Below are 19,053 nucleotides of genomic sequence, written 5' to 3' on the forward strand. Positions count from 1 at the left end.
TCCGCGGGCAAGTCACTTCACTCCTCTGTACCTCAGTTACCTCATCTGTAAAATGGGAATTAAGACTGTGAGTCCCATGCGGGACGAGGACTCTAGCCAACCTGATAAAGTTGTATCCACCCCAGTACTTAGTACAGTGTCTGGCACTTAGTAAGTGCTTAACAAATACCATTATTATTACTATTGTTATCTTTGACCTTTAGACATTTAATATTCACCCCACTCTCAACCCCACAGCACTCAGGTGCACATCTTGAAGCAGCGTGGCTCAGTGGAAAGAGCCCTGGCTTTGGAGTCAGAGGTCATGGGTTCGAATCCCGGCTCTGCCACCTGTCAGCTGTGTGACTGTGGGCAAGTCATTTAACTTCTCTGTGCCTCAGTTCCCTCATCTGTAAAATGGGGACTAAGACTGTGAGCCCCACGTGGGACAACCTGATTCCCCTGTGTCTACCCCAGCGCTTAGAACAGTGCTCGGCACATAGGAAGCGCTTAACAAATACCAACATTATTTTTATTATTATCTTTCCATTATATGTTATGAATTATTTATATTAATGCCTGTCTCCCACTCTAGACTGTGTGTTCCCGATGGGCAGGGAATGCGTCCACTAATTCTGTTGTTTGAACTCTCTCGAGGACTTAGTACAGTGCTCTGCACATAGTAAGAGCTCATTAAGTACCATTGATTGATTGATTGACTGATTTACCCAGCACACAGCAAGCGCAGCGCACACCGGGTGGCCGAGACTGCATATCCCCTAACACGCTTCACCATCAGTAGTGTTTGCTCCTCAGTACACCATACAACTAGATAACTCAAGTTGGTATTGGTTAAATGTCTTGTGTGGGTAATACTTTTCAAAGCACAAAAGAGTTTCTGGCCCTGCTTCTGCTCGTCTTCGTGATGAGGATCTTTTTAGAGATTTTTTTTGTTTTTGTTTTGGTATTTGTTAAGCGCTTACTAGGTGCCAGGCACTGTACTAAGCACTGGGGGTAGATACAAGTTAATCAGGCTGAAATGATGAATGCAATAACCCTGGCTATCTCTTCCGTTTTCCCCGTTTCAGCTGTTGGGGATCCTGGGATCCATCTACCATCACATGACCGTCCTCCGGCTCAAGGAGCAGAGTTTCCAGTTTGTGCTGCAGATCATCTCTCTCATAGCAAGCTTCCACCTGGAGAGCGTTGTTTCCAGCCTCTTGGCCAAGCCCCTGCCCTTTGACAGGTTTGGGCTGAATTCAGGGCCTAAATCGTTCTTCACAAAAGGGGAATGGTCCCAAGAGCTCTGGTCACGAGGGTTTTCTGTTTGCTTTTACGGTATTTGTTAAGCAATTACTATGTGCCGGACACTGTTCTAAGCACTGGACTATATACAAGCTAATCGGGTTGGACACATGGGGCTCACAGCCTTACTGCCCATTTTACAGATAAGGGAACTAAAGCACAGAGAAGTTTAGTGACTTGCCCAAGATCACACAACCGACAACAATAATAATAATGGTGGTATTTATTAAGCGCTTACTATGTGCCAAGCACCGTTCTAAGCGCTGGGGTAGATACAAGGTAATCAGGTTGTCCCACTTAGGGCCACAACTTAAGATGAGTCCCGGAGCCACCATTAGAACCCAGGTCCTCTGACTCCCAGGCCCGAGCTCTATCCACTAGGTCACAGAGCACCTAGGAGGAAAATCTGTAACTTCTCTACAAGGAGCATTGTATTCTAGTGGAGAGAACGCTGGTCAAGGGAGCTGGATTCTAATCCCGGCTCAGTCACTTATCTGTTGTGTCACCTCGGGCAAATCACTTAACTTCTTCATGCCTCAATTTCCTCATCGACAAAGTGGGGATTAAATATCTGTACTCCCCCCTTCTTGGGCTGTGAGCCCTATGTGGGATAGGGACCGTGTCCATCCTGCTCATCTTGTATATACCCCAGCTTGACACGTAGTAAGTGCTTAACAAATACAATTACTCTCATTTATCTTCTTTGTCAGTGCCAGCTAGTGGCTTTTTTAATTTGGGGGATGTGGTGGGTGACAGTTTCCTGTCCCTTAGAAGTAGCCACTACCTTGTCGCGTCCTCCTGACAGCCGCACTTAGCCCCCGAATTTACGTCGCTGCAATTCCTCCCTATCTTCGTCTTTCCAAATCATTTCTCCTCCCAAAGGTACCAATGTCGTCTCTCCTGCCCCGGTTGGTGGGCACACCCTCAGACTGCCCCTTGTGATGGGGTTGAGTTTAATCTTTACCTCACCTGGTGCTGTTTTCCTTTCACCACCTAGCCTCCCTCTCCTCTCGAAGCTGCAAGCAGCGTGGCCTAATGGTCAGAGCACAGGCCTTGGAGTCAGAGGACCTAGGTTTTAATGCTGGCTTCGCCACTTTTTTGCTGTATGACCTTGGGCGAATCCATTCAGTTCTCTGGGCCTCATGAGAACTAAAAAATGGGGATTAAGAGTGTCAGCCTCATGTGGGACATGGACTGTGTTCAACTTGACTATCTTGTATCTACCCCAGTGCTTAGTACAGTGCCTGGAACATAGTAAATGCTTAACAGATACCCTCAAAAAAAAGAGAGAGAGAGAGGCACTCCTCTCTAGAACACAGTGGGCCTTGTTGTCCTTAATGTCTGAGAAACAGTGTTGACCAAGGCTTTCTTCTATCATGTCCTTAAAGTGTTTCCTTTGTGGCCCCCTTGTTTTCCAAATCCCAGGCCCTTCTCATAAAGCTGGTAAGTAAAAAGATCCTGGACGTAGACGGGAAGAGGCATACAAATGCAACAATAGTGGCATTTGTTAAGCACTTACTATGTGCCAAGCCTTGGGATGGATGCAGAATAATCTTGTCCCTGTCCCACATGGGGTTCACAGGGTAAAGGAGGGATCCCCATTTGTAGAGATGAGGAAACCGAGGACCAGAGAGGGAAGTGACTGGCCCAGGGTCACATAGCAGGCAAGTGGTGGAGCTGGGATTAGAAGCCAGGTTTCCTGACACCTAGGCACTGGCTCTTTCTGCCGGGCCATGCTGCTTCCCTAGAGACGGTCCACTGTAAAGCACTGTCATGAATGCCTATTGTCCCGGGTGTGCCATCCACTGTAGGGACACCCGGATCCTGTGGCAAGCCCTGGCAGGGGAAACCCACTCCACCCCCCGACTCCTGCAAGTCTTGATGGACAGACTGAAGCAAGGGATGGAGGACGACGTGGCCGAGACCGAGGCCATTGCAGTAAGACGGATCATAGCTGGGGCGTTTCCCCCTCCCTCTCTCTTTTCCTTTTCCTCTCCCTCTCCCCTTTCACTCTCCATCTCCCCCTGCCTCTCCATCTTTGGCTCCCCCTCCATCTCCGTCTCTCTCCCTCTCCATCTCTGTCTCTCCATCTCCATTTTCCTCTCCCTCATCTCCCTCTTCGTATTCCTCTCCTCCATCTCCATCTCCCTCTTCCCCTCCCCACTTCAAATGTTACGGTCACTTTTCTCATCCTGAAAGAGAGTGTAAGGACCTCCCGCCCCTTCCCGTCATGACCCGCCCCCACCTCGGCCCAACAACGGCTCTGGCCTCGGCCAGTTCACGGGCCCCTTCACCGGCCCTCCCCCGGCTACCTGAGGGGCCAGAGTCCACCGGGCCTGAGGGACTCTGGCTCTCCAGCTGTGGTTCTTGCTTCCGAGGAAAAGTCTGTTGGAAGAAAGCCAAGGTGGGAAGAGGCTGGACAGCTGGACTCTCCGAAGCATCCCCCCCGGCCCCATTCTCTTCCCCATCCCCGTCAGGGAGCTCAGCCAGCATAGCAAGAGCTCGGGAACCGACCATGAGGCTGGCCCAGACCCAGATCCATCCCCGGGCCCCGGCGGCCCAGGGAGCGATGGGCAGCCAGACGGAGGGAGGATAGGCAGACAAGGAAGGGAGGGAAGGTGAGAGGGAGAGAGGAATAGACAGACGGGCAGAGGGAAGGAGGGAGAGACGGAAGGAGGGATGGACAGACGGAGGGTAGAGGCTGGCGGGTGGCAGGGCCGCGGCCGCAGCGGCCGCAACCCCGGGATCTTCCATCCATCCAGGCTGCCTGTGCTCTGAGGGAGGTGGTGACGGCTGGCGCGGCGGTGGGCCAGCTCTTCCCCGAGCTGTTCCAGCTGCTCCTCAAGCTCATCAGCTGCACCCTGGGCCGGGAGACGCTGGTTCCCACCTTGAACCGCAGGAGGGTCCTGCAACACGGAGAGCGCCACCAGGGCGGCAACCCCTGCAGGTGACCGCCCTCTGACCGCAAACACCGCCCACGGCTCAGCCCATCCCGTCCTGGGGGCCTATCGTCTACAGAGAGCTGTACTGGAGACCTACTGGGAGCAGAGCACTATCCTGGGTGCCTACTTTGTGCAGTGTACTGCACTGCGTGCCTGCCGTGAGCAGAACACTGGAAGACATGAGGGCTCGGGCTCATTTATCTGGGCCTCCGTTACCTCATCTGTAAAATGGGGATTGAGACTGTGAGCTCCATATGGGACAGGGACTGTGTCCAACCTGATTTGCTTTTATCTACTCCGGTGCTTAGTATAGTGCTTGGCACAGAGTAAGTGCTTAACAAATATCATTATTATTAATTACTATTATAATGAAAAAGTTTCCTAAATCCCCACTAACCTTCTGCCTCATTTCCATCTCCCAATCCCAGAAGGAGAACAATCAGTCAACCAACAATGATATTTATTGAACGCTTACTGTGAGCAGTGTACTAGGCACTTGAGAGAGTCCAGTGCGACAGAGTTGGCAGACATGTTTCTTTCCAATGAGCAGCTAACGGTCTGAATTTCTGGACTGGGAAGGTCAGTCATGGGCATTGTGCTTGGCTTTCACTTGTGGCGAAGCAGCATGGCCCTGGGGAAATGCAGGGCCTGGCGCTCAGAGGCTTGGCCACCTGGGGAACCCTGGGCCAGTCACTTATCTTCTCGGGGCCTCAGTCTCCTCATCTGTAAAAGGGGGATTCACTGCTTCCCCCTTAGACCGTGAGCGCTCTTCCCCCACCTCCCGGTGGGACGGGGATGGAGTCTGATCTGCATGCGTCCTATCTAGCCTAGGCTTGGACCATCAGTCAATCAATGGTATTTATTGAATGCTTACTACATGCAGAATACTGTACCAAGTGCTTGGTAGAGTCCAATATAACAGACTTGGCAGGCTCACAGCGAGCTTATTCCCCAGGCTCTGACCGAATTCCAAATCAGAATCCGCATGGCCTAGAGGATCGAGCATGGGCCCGGGAGTCAGAAGGTCACAGGTTCTAATTCTGGCTCCGCTACTTGTCTGCTGTGTGACTTGGGCAAGTCACTGTATTTCTCTGAGCCTCAGTTACCTCATCCGTAAAATGGGGATCGAGACTGTGAACCCCACGAGGGACGGCGACTGTGTCCCACCCAACGTGCTTGATTCACCCCAGTGCTTAGTACAGTGTCTGGCACCTAGTAAGCACTTCAGTAGTACCAGCATGATTCTTACGATTGTTGTTAGTGGCCTGTGGCGGTTGTGAGTCTGTGGTGTCTGCCCACTTGAACCCTGGCGATGCTTCCCTCAGCCTGTCGACGGCGGCCCTGCGCTGTGTCCAAGTCCAGGCCGTGAAGGAGGGCCTGGCGAAAGAGACCGAGGAAGGGGAGAACCTGTGGAGCCTACTGAGCGACCCCCATTCCCACCCTGCCGGAGTTTGCCTGCTGGCCAGGTGAGGGGCTGACTAGGGTTGACCGCCCGGAACAGAAACTCACACCTAACCCGGGGAGACACGCCTAAGCGCGCCCTTGGCCGCCCCGCCCAGAGTTTCCAGGGCAGGAAGACTCCCTGCCCGCGTCAAAGACTGTCCCCCTCTCCTGCTGAAGCTCGGCCTCGCTCCCCTCCCCGCCAGGAGCCTACCCACCTGGCAAAAGAGCATTACGCTAGACCTCATGGCACGCCTGCGCCCAGCACTCTCCTCACCATCTGAGAACTACAGGATCACCGGCACCACCTTCTTCTCTGAGGTAAGGACTGGCAGCCCTCAAGGCCAGTTAGTTTCCTCCTTCCGGAAGATAGCATCACACCCCTGCCCCTCCCCCCCCCACGACACTCACACACACACACACTTCTTTCCCTCGTCGTCCCTCTCTCCCTCCTCTCCATCACTCTCTCCCTCCCTCCCCCATCTCTTCTCCCCAAAAGAACAAATCCTGGCAGTCTCTAGACCGTGGAACCATTTCCTCCTTTGCCTGTGGAGCGTCCCGGAAAGGGAGCCCCCATAACCAAGCCGATAGAGAAACCCTCCCCGTTGATTTCAGCTCCTGAAGGAGCCGACGCTCTGGAAGCCGGGAAAGCTCAAAGAGGTGTTGTTCGTGATGGCCCAGGCCACCTGGGACCCAAACCTCACCTTGAGGCAGATGGCGATCCGGGGGCTGGGGAACGCCACAGCTGGGGCGCCCAACAAGGTCAGAGAGATGGGTGGGCAGCGGAAGGGAGGGGCTGGGGAGGGGGGAAGCTGTGGGGCAATGGTCCGGCCTAGAGAACCAGCCCACCTGGCTAAATTGGATTGACTGGAATTTTAGCTTTAACTTCCTTCTCCCTCTCCTCCCACTCCCTGTTGTCTGAACCACCTCCAGGGTGATGAATTCCATCAGACACCTCTCTAAGACTGTAAGCTCACTGTGGGCAGGAAACATGCTTACCAATTCTGTGATACTGTACTCTCCCAAAGCATTCAATACAGGGCTCTGCACACAGTAAGCTCTCAGTAAGTACAGTGTGATCGATCGAGACCCCAGGGCTAGAGGCAGCCGCTGGATTAAGATGGCCCGGGGTGCTGGGAACGAATCGGGAAAGGCTAGTTTGAAGAGAGATGTCATTTTTGGAGGGCTTTGGATGTGGGGGGAGAGCTGCAGTCTGTGGGATTTGGGTGGGGAGGAAGTCCCAGGCCGAAGGGAACGACGTGAGCAGAGGGATGGAGGTGGGCGGGTTGTGGAGGGCAAGGGCCAGCTGGGAGGCGGTCGGGATGAAGGAAGGGAAGGTGACTTGGCGGGGAGCCTTGCGGTCCATCGCAAGGTCCCCGGGGCGGCCCCCCTCTCTGAGCAGGTGAGGAAGAACAAGCAGCTCATCCTGGACGCGGTCATCCGAGGCCTGTACCACCTGGTCCGCACCGATATCATCTGCGAGAGCCTGAAGGCGCTGAGGAGCCTCCTGGGGCTGCTCTCGGCCGAGGAGGTCAACCACCACTTCCAGGAGATTGTCCTTCTGACGAGGACCTTCCTGGAAGACGTGAGGGTTTGGTCTCGCTACTCTGGGTCTCAGTGGCCTCATCAGGAAAATGGGGATGGAGACTGAGCTCTATGGGGGCATGGACTGAGTCTTAACCTGATTAGCTTGTATCTACCCTGGTGCTTAGTATGGTGCCCGGCATATAGTAAAAGCAGCACGACATAGTAGATAGAGCACGGGCCTGGGAGTCAGAAGGTCATGGGTTCTAATCCCAGCTCCGCCACTTGTCTGCTATGAGATCTTGGGCAAGTTACCTCACTCCTCTGTGCTCCAGTTGCCTCATCTGTAAAAGTGGGATTAGGATTGTGAGTCCTACCAGATTAGGGGCCGATCAATCCTTCACCTGGATGGAGGGGTGGTGGGGAGGAGGCTGGGTTGAGAAGGGGATGGTCCCGCCCGAGATATCACCCCATTCTGTGGTTCCAGGAGCAGGATGAGGTGAGATTGAACAGCATCCAGTTGTTTGGGATCCTGGCTGAGAAAGCAACAAGCTCCAAAAGGCCGTTCTTCAAGGGCGAGATGAAAAAGACGCTCACGGCGTTCTTCCTGCACCTGTGGGACCCCAACCCACAAATAGGTCTGGTAGGTCTGCTCCCCGGACCCCTGGTGCCCAAGCACAGACCCTCATTCATTCAATTGTATTTATGAAACACTTACTGTGTGCAGAGCACTGTACCCTCTCCACAGGCTCGCCCAACCTACCCAGTCCCAGGAGCCGAGCGGTTCCGGGACCCCTCCTTGCCAGCCGGTGGGAGGCTCTGGGCATCCCTACTAGAGCTGGACAACTGTAGCCAGGTTGCTGGACATCACCTCCGTCGGCTCCTCAGCCCCCCCGCCCCCCGGGATCTTTGCCAGCCTGGGACCGGCTCTTGGTCAGAAATGCCCTTGTCCTAGTAGGTGGCCCAGGGCCACCTCTCTCACTCCTTCCCTCCCTTTCTCCCTCTCCCTTCCCGTCCCCTCCTCTATCCACTCCACCCCTCTCTTTGCCCCCGGGGCGGGGATATGACAAATGTCTAGCAGGGTAGCACAGAGCCAGATGACTCTCTTCTCCAGGCCTGCCGGACCACCACATCGGCCTGCCTGACCTATCTGGGCATGAAGGAGCTGGGGGGGATCGTGGACCAGCACCTCGCAACCCTGGAAATACCCAAGGCCCGGGAATTCTACCAGGATGTGTGTGGGATTCTGGTGAGAGCCCCGTTCCGTGGAAATGCCAGCTGGCAGACATCCTGCTTCCCCCCACAAGTATTTTCAGGGAACCAAAGCTTCTCCCACCTCTCCACTCTGCTTTTTTACGATGACTGAGGCCTTCTTCCAGGGATGGCAAGGGTCAGGCTCTTTGCTCGCACACTCTTGTTGCAAGCAGGTGTGTGAAGCTCTGGGTCCTCCAACCTGTAACTGCCTGCCTTCGCCGCTCAAGGATAAGCCCCTTGAAGCAGTGCGATCTAGTCATAGAGCACAGGGCTGGGATCGGAGGATCTGGGTTCTAATCCTGGCTCTGCCACTTGACTGCTGCGTGACCTTGGGCAAGTCACTTCACTTGTCTGTGCCTCAGTTTCCTCATCTGTAAAATGGGTATTAAATACTACTTCCTACCTAGATTGTGAGTCCACTCGATAAAATGTATTTATTGAGTGCTTACTGTGTGCAGAGCACTGTACTAAGCAGTTGGGAGAGTACAATATAACAGAGTTGGTAAACACATTCCCTGATCACAATGAGCTTCCAGTCTAGAGGGGGAGACGGACGTTAATATAAATGAATTACAGATATGGACATAAATGCTGTGGGAATGAGGGAGGGGTGAATAAAGAGGCCAAATCCTAGTGCAAGAGCAGTGCGGAAGGGAGTGGGAGAAGAGGAAATGAGGGCCTCGTCAGGGAAGACCTTTTGGAGATCTGCCTTCTAAAAGGCTCTGACGGTGGGGAGAGTAATTGTCTGTTGGATATGAGGAAGGGAGGCCATTCCAGGCCAGAGGCAGGATGTGGGCTAGAGGTCGGTGGTGAGATAGATAAGATCGCAGTACAGTGAGTTACGTTGTCATTAGAGCAGGAACGTATGCGGGCTGGGTTATAGTAGGAGAGCAGTGAGGTGAGGTAGGAGGGGGCAAGGGAATTGAGGGCTATAAAGTCGAGGTTGAGGAGTTTCTGTTAGATGGAGAGGTGGATGGACAACTAACCAATGAAAGCCCCAAATGGGGCAGGGACTGTGACCAAACAGATAACTTATCTACCCCAGAGCTTAGAACAGTGTTTGGCACGTAGTAAACACTTAGATATAATAATAATAATAATGATAATGGGACCGATCTCCTTCCATTTCACTTTGCCAAAACCGTAGCGGAGCATCCTGAATGCAGCCGGTCTTCAGGTTTCCCACAGGTACCCAGTAGGGCAACCTTCATACAGTAGGCATTCGGTACACTGCTCCACCCGTGGCATGTGCTCAGTACATACCACTGTTCGATTGCCTGATCGTCGGTCACTGCCCTCGTCTTTCCAGCCCCCATCTTCCACCCTGACAAGGTCTCCCGACCCGTGGTGCGGTCTGCTGGGCAGCCAGATATTTTGTCACAGGCACAGAGATGTAACTGCCAACCATAGGACGCCAGCGGGGGAATGAATAGCCAGCTCTCCAGGCGAGCGCTAAGGGTATGGCTGAGGAAATCCCAGGCCAGGGAGGACAGGACAGCAGACAGAGACCCCCACCTCCCACTCCCCGGCTAAAGATTCTTACCTGATTGTCTTGTATCCACCTCAGTGCTTAGCACGGTGCTTGGCCTATAGAGAGCACTTAACAAATAGTAGTTGTATTATTGTTACTATTATTATTATTATTTTAATTCTAGCCTGTAAACTCACTGTGAGCAGAAAACATGTCCTCCAACACTATTTTACTGTACTCTCTCAAGACCTTAGGACAGGGCTCGGCACATGGTAAGCGCTCAGTAAATACCATTGTTGATGATGATGATGATCAGCTCAACAAGCCTTGATACTGTGTCCTTTTGTCCTGGCCGGATGGATTCTGAGTCCCAGCTTGGCTGTGAGATGAGGGGTTCAGGTCCTCCCTGAAGTTGGCCCTGGACCCACCTCCCTCACCAAGCACTGTTGGGTGGAGGCAGGGGGAACAGGAGGGGCGGGCTGTCCGGAGAAACAACCAGCTCGGGGTTGGGGACCCTGGGGTGAGTGGCGTATTATTGAGCACCCTCTTCCCCGCGGATGGTGATCCAACATCTCGGTTCCAGCTAACGGTGTGGGGCAGGGTGACGTGGCCGCTTCCTGTTGGATACTGTTTTCCCTCCACACAGGACCCGTCTCCTGGTGGGCTGGTTCCCCTTTCCCCCTGCCCCACTCCGGGCCTCTGAGCCGGTGCTCCCCTACCCCTCCATCCCCGGGACTCACGGTCTCCTCTCCCACCCTTTTTTCCCTCCCCGCCATCCCCGTGGCCCCCCTCGTGATCTCTTCCAGGCCCGCAAGAACCCGGCCCTGCTGCAGACCGTGTACATGCACACGTGCAGTTTCTTCCGGAGCCCCTGGGAGAGGATCCGCTGTGCCGCCGCCAAGCTCGCAGGTCCAGGACAGATAATTCTGGCCCTCTGGCCCCCTCCCCACCCATAATTCTCCACCCTGCACCCCAAACCCTTGACACCTGACACCGATCCACTGACCCTACCTTCACTCCTGACCCTTGCCTTCCATCCCCAAACCCTTGACCCCTGACACTGATCCACCGACCCTTACCTGACCCTTCTCCTCCACCCCCAAACCCTCACCTTGACCCTAATGCTGATCCTCTGATGCCAACCTCCAGTCCCGCCCTCTGCCCTCCACCCCCAAGTCCCCATTTCTACCCAAACACGGGTCCGCTGTCCCAACCTCCACTCCTGACCCCTGCTGTCAACCCTGAACCCTAACCTTGACCTCTACCCTGACCCCCAACCCTGACCCCCAGCCCCGAACCTCATTCTCAACCCCCACACCTGACACACGAGCCCAGGCCTTGACCCCAAACCCCACTCCCTTCCACCAATTCGGACCTTGACTCCCGACCCCAACCTTAACCCCTGACCCCAACTCTTGATTCCTCCCCCCCCAACACCAAATTTACCTGGCTCCCTCACTCCTGAGCCATCAAAAGCAGGCCCTGGGAGGGCCCTGAGGGGCTGGCTAGGAGGAGCTCCTCTCAGCTACCAGGGGCTTTTGCTCAAAGAGGGGCAGGCTGCCTCTCCTGAACCCGTGTTTCCCAGGGGACAACCGGGGGATGCGACAGTTACCCCCCAAAACTCATCCACCCATCCATTCATTCATCCATCCATGCAATAGCATTTATTTAGCCCTTACTATGGGCAGAATGCCAAACTGGGTGCCTATTGTTTGTAGAGCACAGTGACTACCATTTGCAGAGCAACTCACCGAGCACCAGTCATGTGCTGAGCACTCTTCTGGGTGACTCCTGGGTGCGGACTTTTGCCCTGTTTACCTTAGTATGGGCAGAACACTATAGTAGGAACTTGGGAGAGTTTAATAAAGGTGGAAGCCCCCAGTTCCCCCATGTTTTCTTTTATGGTACGTTCCCGAGGGCTTAGTGTAGTGCTCTGCCCACAGTAGGTACCCAGTAGAGTGCTCTGGACATGCCAGTTTTCCTCAGCGCTCCCCCTCCCCCGAGTCCCTAGGGCAATGCTTGGCCCACAACAGGGGCTGGTGCTGTCCTCTATTCACCCAAGGACTACGGTGTTCTGGACATTAGCCGGTCTTTCATCGATGAGGATGATGATGATTTCATCACCTTGGCCATTGACATGACAAATACTCTCTTTGGGTTTAGATGCCATCATTCAAAATGCTCCCGGCACACCCTCACAGTGGTTGGACCAAGAAAGCTTGGACGCATGTAAGTGAAGCCAAGCCTGCCCCTTCCTAGCCCGGCACCGGGTTCTGAAGCAGGCCAGAAGCCTGACCTATCCGTCAGCCCGGTGCTTGCCAGAGTCAGTCAGCCCTATTTATCGAGCACTTACTGCGTGCAGAGCACTGTACTAAGCACTTGGGAGAGTTCAATAGAACAATATAACAGACACATTCCCGGCCCACGATGAGCTTAAAGTCTAGGGGGAGAGACAGACATTAATATAAATAAATTTCAGATACGGATATAAGTGCTGAGGGGTTGGGAAGGGGGATGAATAAAGGAAGCAAGTCAGAGTGGGAGAAGAGGAAAGGAGGGCTTAGTCTGGGAAGGCCTCTTAGAGGAGATGTGCCTTCAGTAAGGCTTTGAAGCGAGGGACAGTAATTGTCAGATATTTATTCATTCATTTAGTCGTATTTATTGAGCACTTACTGTGTGCAGAGCACTGTACTAAGCACTTGGGAGAGTACAACACAACAATAAACAGTGACATTCCTTGCCCACAATGAGATGAGAAGGGAGGATGTTCCAGGCCAGCCTCTCAGAAGCTCCGGGGGTCACTTGGAGGTGGGGGAGAAAGACAACTGTTGGGCTTACTCTGTGCAGAGCACTGTACTAAACTCTTGAGCTTAGAGTAAACTGTCGTGAGCAGGTAATGTGTCTGCTTGTTGTTCTATTCTACTCTTCCGAGAGCTTAGTTCAGGGCTCTGCACACAGTAAGAGTTCAATAAATACAACTGAATGAATTAATCAATATAAATAAGCTGTTCTGCCTGCTACCACCACCCTGTTGTGCCCTAGAAAGCCTCAGGCTCCTTCTCTCTTTTGTCTTACTCACCTACCTCCCACATTGGCCCCCTTCGCTGCCCCCACCCTGGCTAATGCCGCCCCACAATCTGGCCCCGAGCCTACCTGGGTCTTTGCATCCAAGGCCGCCCTCCCGGCCCCGACGGACTCCGTGTGCGTCATCTCCTTCTCTGTTCCCCACCCAGGTCTGCGGGGGCTGAGGACGGACCCCTGCGTCAGTGTCCAGAGAGCGGCGGAGGCCGCCCAGCACAGTCTCCTGCGAAGGCGGGCAGCGAGCGGCAGCATCCTTCCCCACCCGTAAGCGGCGGGCCGGGACCGGCCGGTCCACAAACCTCTCCCAGGCTGGGCCGGGTCCCTCGGGACATCCGCCGGATCCCGGGGAAGCGAGGAGGAGGAGGAGACACGGTCAGGCCCTTGGAGATCTTGTTTGGGTTCCTAAACTGGGTCGGTTCGCTGGTTCAGAGGCACCAAGCTCATCTCCAGCCCCCTCTGGGCCTAGGTTGACCATGATTGGGTTTGGAGGGTGCCCCACCCCAGATTTGCTCAAACTCTCCCCATTGACCACCTCAGGCTGGGCCAGTTTGAGGCCCTTTGCCCTCTCCGCTCTCCTCCACGGACCCTCCCACCCCCACGTTGGCCACTTTGGGAATGATTCAATTGTTTCTCTCTGCCTTGGCCATTCCCAGCTGGAGCTAAGTTATCCTCCTGTTCCCTCCTCCCACTCCGTAGCCTCTCCCGATCTGCATGCCCAGTTCCCCTTCAATTGTAAGCCCCCCGAGGGTGGAGCCGCCCCTTCGGCTTCCTCGGCGCTCCCCCGAGTCCCTAGGTCAGTGCTCGGCTCAGAGAAGGGGTCGGTGCAATACTCTACTCACCAAGGAACCGACTGGGCGCCACACACATTTAATAAATCTAAATGAATGGAAACACTGTCCATACGGTGATTGGTGTTCTCACCCTCTGGTGCTCAGTGGATGCTTGTCGTCGGTGGTCAGGGTGCCCTTCCTTCATCCAACTCAAGCCTCAGGAACAGCCACAGCTTGTTTTTAGGGCGACCTCGTTCTTCCCTCTTTGTTTTGTTTTTTCGTACTTATTAAGCGCTTAGTATGTGTCAAACACTGTTCTAAGCGCTGGGGTCGAGTCAATTAGGTTGGACACGGTCCCTGTCCCGCATGGGGCTCTCCCCACGAATAGGAGGGAGACCAGGGATTAAATCTCCATTTTACAGATGAGGAACTGAGGCACAGGGAAGTGAAGTGACTTGCCAGAGGTCACACAGCCAGCAATTGGCAGAGCCAGGATTAAAACCCAGATCCTCTGACTCCCAGGCCCGAGCTCTTTCCACTAGATCACACTGCTTCTCAGTAGAATCCTTGCATTCAATAGTATTGATTGAGGAGGATCTACTGTTCCGGCATGGGAGGATGAGTCCAGGGGGCCGGTCCCAATGGGAGGCAGTGTCGGAGAGCCGGGCTGCTCTGCTGGACACCATCTATGCCGGCCTCTTCCTTCCTCCTTACCTTGTTTTTCCCACCCTACAAGGGAATCGGGATTCATGATACAGCTTGGTGAATTATTGCTATCTTTATCAATACTGATGGTTATCGTTATCACTGATTGCCTTGGGAAGGGTTACTCTGGGCGGAACACTGTTCTGAGCACTGGGGAAAGATGCTAGAACCGCGGGAGGACATGGCCCCTGGCTCACAGAGGGATCCCAGCCTGAAGGGGGAAAGGAGGAGGCACAAATGTGCTGGGAAAGAAAAAACGGGCAAGTTCCCCGACGGCATCAGGAGAAGCAGCGTCCGTCTCAGAAATACTCCATGTTTCTGGAGAACTGGGTTCTAATCCCAGCTCCATCATGTGCCGGCAGTGTGACCGTGGGCAAGTCACTTGACCTCTCTGAGCCTCTGCTTTCTCACATGCGTAATGGAGATTCGAAGCGTAGCAGTTAGAGCACGGACCTGGGATTTGGAAGGTCATGGGTCTAATCCCAGCTTCGCCATTTGTCTATGTAACCTTGGGCAAGTAACTTCACTTCTCTGTGCCTCAGTCACCTCATCTGTAAAACAGGGATTAAGATTGTGAGCTTCATGTGGGACACAGACTGGGTCCAACCTGATAAACTTGTATCTACCTCCATGCTTAGTGCAGTGCCTGGCACATACTAAGTGCTTAACAAATGCCACATTTAAAATCCGTTCTCTCTACACTTTGAACAGTGAGCTTCAGTGGGGACAGAAAGGGCCTATGTCTGATGTGACTGAATTGCATCCTCCCAATTAATAATAATAATAATTAGGGTATTTGTTAAACACTTACTATGTGCAGAGCACTGTTCTAAGCCGTGGGGTAGATTACAGGCTAATCGGATTGTCCCACGTGGGGCTCACATCTTTTAATCACCATTTTTACAGATGAGGTAACTGAGGCATAGAGAAGTTAAGTGACTTGCCCAAGGTCACACAGCAGACAAGTTGGCGGAGTCGGAATTAGAACCCACGACCTCTGACGCTCAAACCCGGGCTCTTTCCACTGAGTCACGCTGCTTCTAGCAAATGCTTAAATATCACAATCATTATTGTGTTGCTGCTTCTACCCAGAAAAATAATAACTAGGGAATTGGTTAAGCGCTTTCTATGTGCCAGGCACTGTACTAAGCACTGGGGTGGATACAGGTTTGTTCGGCTAGGCTTGGGGATTTGGAAAGATCACGAAGATTATGTGAACCTGTGTCACCTGTTGCCCGGATAGCATTTGCAAGCACTCGTGGAAACCAGACACACAAAGCCCTCTCTGCTCCTGGCCTGTGCGGCCAGAACTGCCCCCCCGCATTCTAACAGCGGTTCCAAGGGATCCCACAGGCTCAGTGGAAAGAGCCCGGGCTTGGGAGTCAGAGGTCATGAGTTTGAATTCCGGCTCTGCCGCTTGTCAGCTGTGTGACTGTGGGCAAGTCAGTTAACTTCTCTGTGCCTCAGTTACCTCATCTGTAAAATGGGGATTAACTGTGAGCCTCACGTGGGACAACCTGATTACCCTGTATCTCTTCCAGTGCTTGGAACAGTGCTCTGCACATAGTAAGCGCTTAACAAATACCAACATCATCATCATCATCACCCCATCACCCTCAGACCCGGGGATGGGGCTTCCGTAGATAATGGTGAGCAAAAGAGGGTGGCATTCCTCAGGGGACCCAGGAGTCCTGATGGAGCTGAGTCCAGGACCATGTGGCTGCCAGTACGGCCTCAACTGGTGCTTGGAAAGACCTTCTCCCTTCCTTCCCTGTCTGCCATCTTCAACTCTTTGCTCTCTGGCTTCTTCCCCACTGCTTTCCAACATTAATTATTATCGTGGTACTCATTAAACGCTTGCTATAGGCCAAGCACTGTCCTAAGCGCTGGGGCAGATACAAGTTAGGTTGGACACATTCCCTATTGCACATGGGACTCACAGTCTCGATCCCCGGTTGACATATGAGCTAACTGAGGTCCTGAGAAGTTGACTTGCCCAAGGTCACACAGCAGGTACGTGGTGGAGCCCAGATGAGAACCCAGGATCTCTGACTCCCAGGCCCACGCCCTTTCCACTAGGCCTTGTTGCTTCTACTAGGCCACACTGCTTCTAACATGCTCATGTCTCCCTTGTTCTGAAAAAAACTCCTCCCTTGATTCCACGGTTCCCTCCAGTTATCGCCCCATCTCCCTCCTGCCATTCCTGTCCAAACTCCTTGAGCGAGTTGTCTACACCCTCTATCTCAAATTCCACTCCTCCAATTCTCTCCTTGACTCCCTCCAATCTGGCCTTCACCTCCTTCACTCCACAGAAACTATCTCCTCTAAGGTCACCAATGATCTCCATCTTCCCAAATCCAACAGCCTCTACTCCATCCTAATCCTCCTCGACCTCTCAGCTGCCTGTGACACTACGAACCACCCTTTCTAGAAAGATTATCCAACCTTCGCTTCACTGAAACAGTCCTCTCCTGGTTCTCCTCATCCCCCTGGCCACTCATTCTCATTCTTTTTCTCAGGTTACCTGTTCTTCTCCCTCCCACCTTCTAACTGTGAGAGTCCCTCAAGGCTCTGTTCTAGGTCGCCATCTACACCGCTCCTCTGGACTCATTCGAGCTCATTGGCTCCCACGGCTTCAACCACCATCTCTACGTGGATGATTCCCAAATTGATTTTTCTGGCCCTGACCTCTCTCCTTCTCTGCAATCTCATATTTCCTCCTGCCTTCAGGGCATCGCTACTTGGCTGTCCCACTGACACCTCAAACTTAACACATCCAAAATAAAACTCCTTACTTACCCAAACCCCGTCCACCCCTTGTCTTTCCCATTACTGTAGAAAACACCACTATCCTCCCTGTCTCACAAGTCCATAACCTAGGCATTATCCTTGACCCGTCATTCTCGTTCAACGCACGTAGTCACTGTACCTTCACAACATCACTAAGATCCATCCTTTCCTCTCCACCCAAACTGCCACTACCCTAATCCAAGCATTTACCATATTCCACCTTGACTACTGCATCTTCCTCCTCGCTGACCTCTCTGCTTCCTGTCTCTCCCCACTCCAGTCTCTATTCTGCTGCCTGGATCATTTTCCTAAAAATAAAATTAAAAAAATTCAATCCACATCTTCCCACTCCTTAAGAACCTTCAGTGGTTGCCCGTCCACCTCCCGCATGAAACTGAAGCTCTTTAACCTTGGCTGAAAAGCACTCAATCAACTCACTCACTCCTACCTAGCTGATTTCCTACTACAACCCAATCTATAATGCTTTGCTCCTCTATCACCAACCTACTCACTGCCACCCAATCTCATCTATCTCACCACCGACCCCTTGCCCACGTCCTGCCCTTAACCTGGAACGCCCTCCCTCTTCATATCCAACAATCACTCCCCCCAACCTTCAAAGCCTTATTAAAATTATATTACCTCCAAGACGTCTTCCCCAACTAAACCTTATTTCTCCTAATATTAATTGTGGCTTTTAAGCACTTACTATGTGCCAGGCACTGTACAAACAGTGGGGTACATACAAGGTAATCGGGTTGGACCCAATCTCTGTCCCACATAGGGCTCATAGTCTTAATCCCCAATTTACAGATGAGAGAACTGAGGCATAGAGAAGTGAAGTGACTTTCCCAAGGTCACACAACAGACAAGTGGCAGAGCCAAGATAAGAACCCAGGTCCTTCTGACTCCGAGGCCCGTGGTTTATCCACTAGGCTTTGCTGCTTCAAGCTCTATTCCCTCTGCCTTCTAAAATGCCCTTGGATCTATATCCTTTAAGGACTTGACATTCTCTCCATCCTCAGCTCCACAGCACTTATGTTCATAGCTGTAATTTATTTTACTGGCTGTCTTCCCCTCTAGACTGCAAACTCATTTTGGGCTGGGAATGTTTCTACCATCTCAATTGCACTGTACTGTCCCAAGTGCTAAGTACAGTGTTCAGTGCATGGTAAGCGCTCAATAAATACCATCGATTGATTGATTCACCCAAAATTCTAATCCTGGCTTCCCTACTTCCCTACTGAGAGACCTTAGGCGAGTCACTTGACTTCTCTGTGCCTCAGTTTCCTCACCTGAAAAATGGAGGTTTGTTACTCGTTGGCCCTCCCCCTAAGAATGTTAGCCCCCTGTGGGTCAGGGATTATGTCTGACCTGATTGTATTCTATCTACTTCAACCCTAAGCACAGCATTTAGCATATGAACATTTATTGTGTGCAGAGCACTCTACTAAGCGATCGGGATAGTACAATAGAATTGGTAGACATAATCCTTCCTCACCAGAACCTTAAAATCTAGTGAGAAGAGGGATAATAAAATCAAATACAGATGGGGGAAATACCAGAGTCATGAAGGAGCTTACCATCTGACCGCTGTCCTCCTTACCCCTGCTTTCTTGCTGTTCCTCTTCTTGGCTCTGCAAAAAGTTTAGACAGGCAACAGATAATGTGGAGTAGATGAGAGGTCACAGAATACAACTCCAAAAGAGGGAAATTTTGTTTTCTCTGGCCTCAGCTCTGGAGCGACTGTCTCTCCCTGACTTATTCTGTTTCCAATGGAGCTCTGTAAATA

The 19,053-nt window shown here is 52.6% G+C and overlaps 1 protein-coding gene across 3 annotated transcripts in view; it reads left to right on the forward strand.

Moving 5' to 3' along the window:
* The window catches only part of MROH2B (maestro heat like repeat family member 2B), a 74,404-nt gene extending 60,517 nt beyond the window's left edge, over nucleotides 1–13,887 (forward strand). For all 3 annotated transcript variants that reach the window (XM_029058973.2, XM_039911528.1, XM_039911529.1), the window contains 12 exons: nucleotides 1,068–1,225; nucleotides 3,096–3,222; nucleotides 4,047–4,231; nucleotides 5,552–5,692; nucleotides 5,873–5,987; nucleotides 6,282–6,428; nucleotides 7,069–7,251; nucleotides 7,678–7,833; nucleotides 8,305–8,439; nucleotides 10,722–10,824; nucleotides 12,079–12,144; nucleotides 13,149–13,887. In XM_029058973.2, the coding sequence (XP_028914806.1) occupies nucleotides 1,068–1,225; nucleotides 3,096–3,222; nucleotides 4,047–4,231; nucleotides 5,552–5,692; nucleotides 5,873–5,987; nucleotides 6,282–6,428; nucleotides 7,069–7,251; nucleotides 7,678–7,833; nucleotides 8,305–8,439; nucleotides 10,722–10,824; nucleotides 12,079–12,144; nucleotides 13,149–13,264 (1,632 nt within the window). In that variant the 3' untranslated portion in view covers nucleotides 13,265–13,887. The remainder of the gene's footprint in view (nucleotides 1–1,067; nucleotides 1,226–3,095; nucleotides 3,223–4,046; nucleotides 4,232–5,551; nucleotides 5,693–5,872; nucleotides 5,988–6,281; nucleotides 6,429–7,068; nucleotides 7,252–7,677; nucleotides 7,834–8,304; nucleotides 8,440–10,721; nucleotides 10,825–12,078; nucleotides 12,145–13,148) is intronic.
* The last annotated feature ends 5,166 nt before the right edge of the window (nucleotides 13,888–19,053 follow it).

Source organism: Ornithorhynchus anatinus, chromosome 3 (assembly GCF_004115215.2).
Source record: "Ornithorhynchus anatinus isolate Pmale09 chromosome 3, mOrnAna1.pri.v4, whole genome shotgun sequence".
Lineage (NCBI taxonomy): Eukaryota > Metazoa > Chordata > Mammalia > Monotremata > Ornithorhynchidae > Ornithorhynchus > Ornithorhynchus anatinus.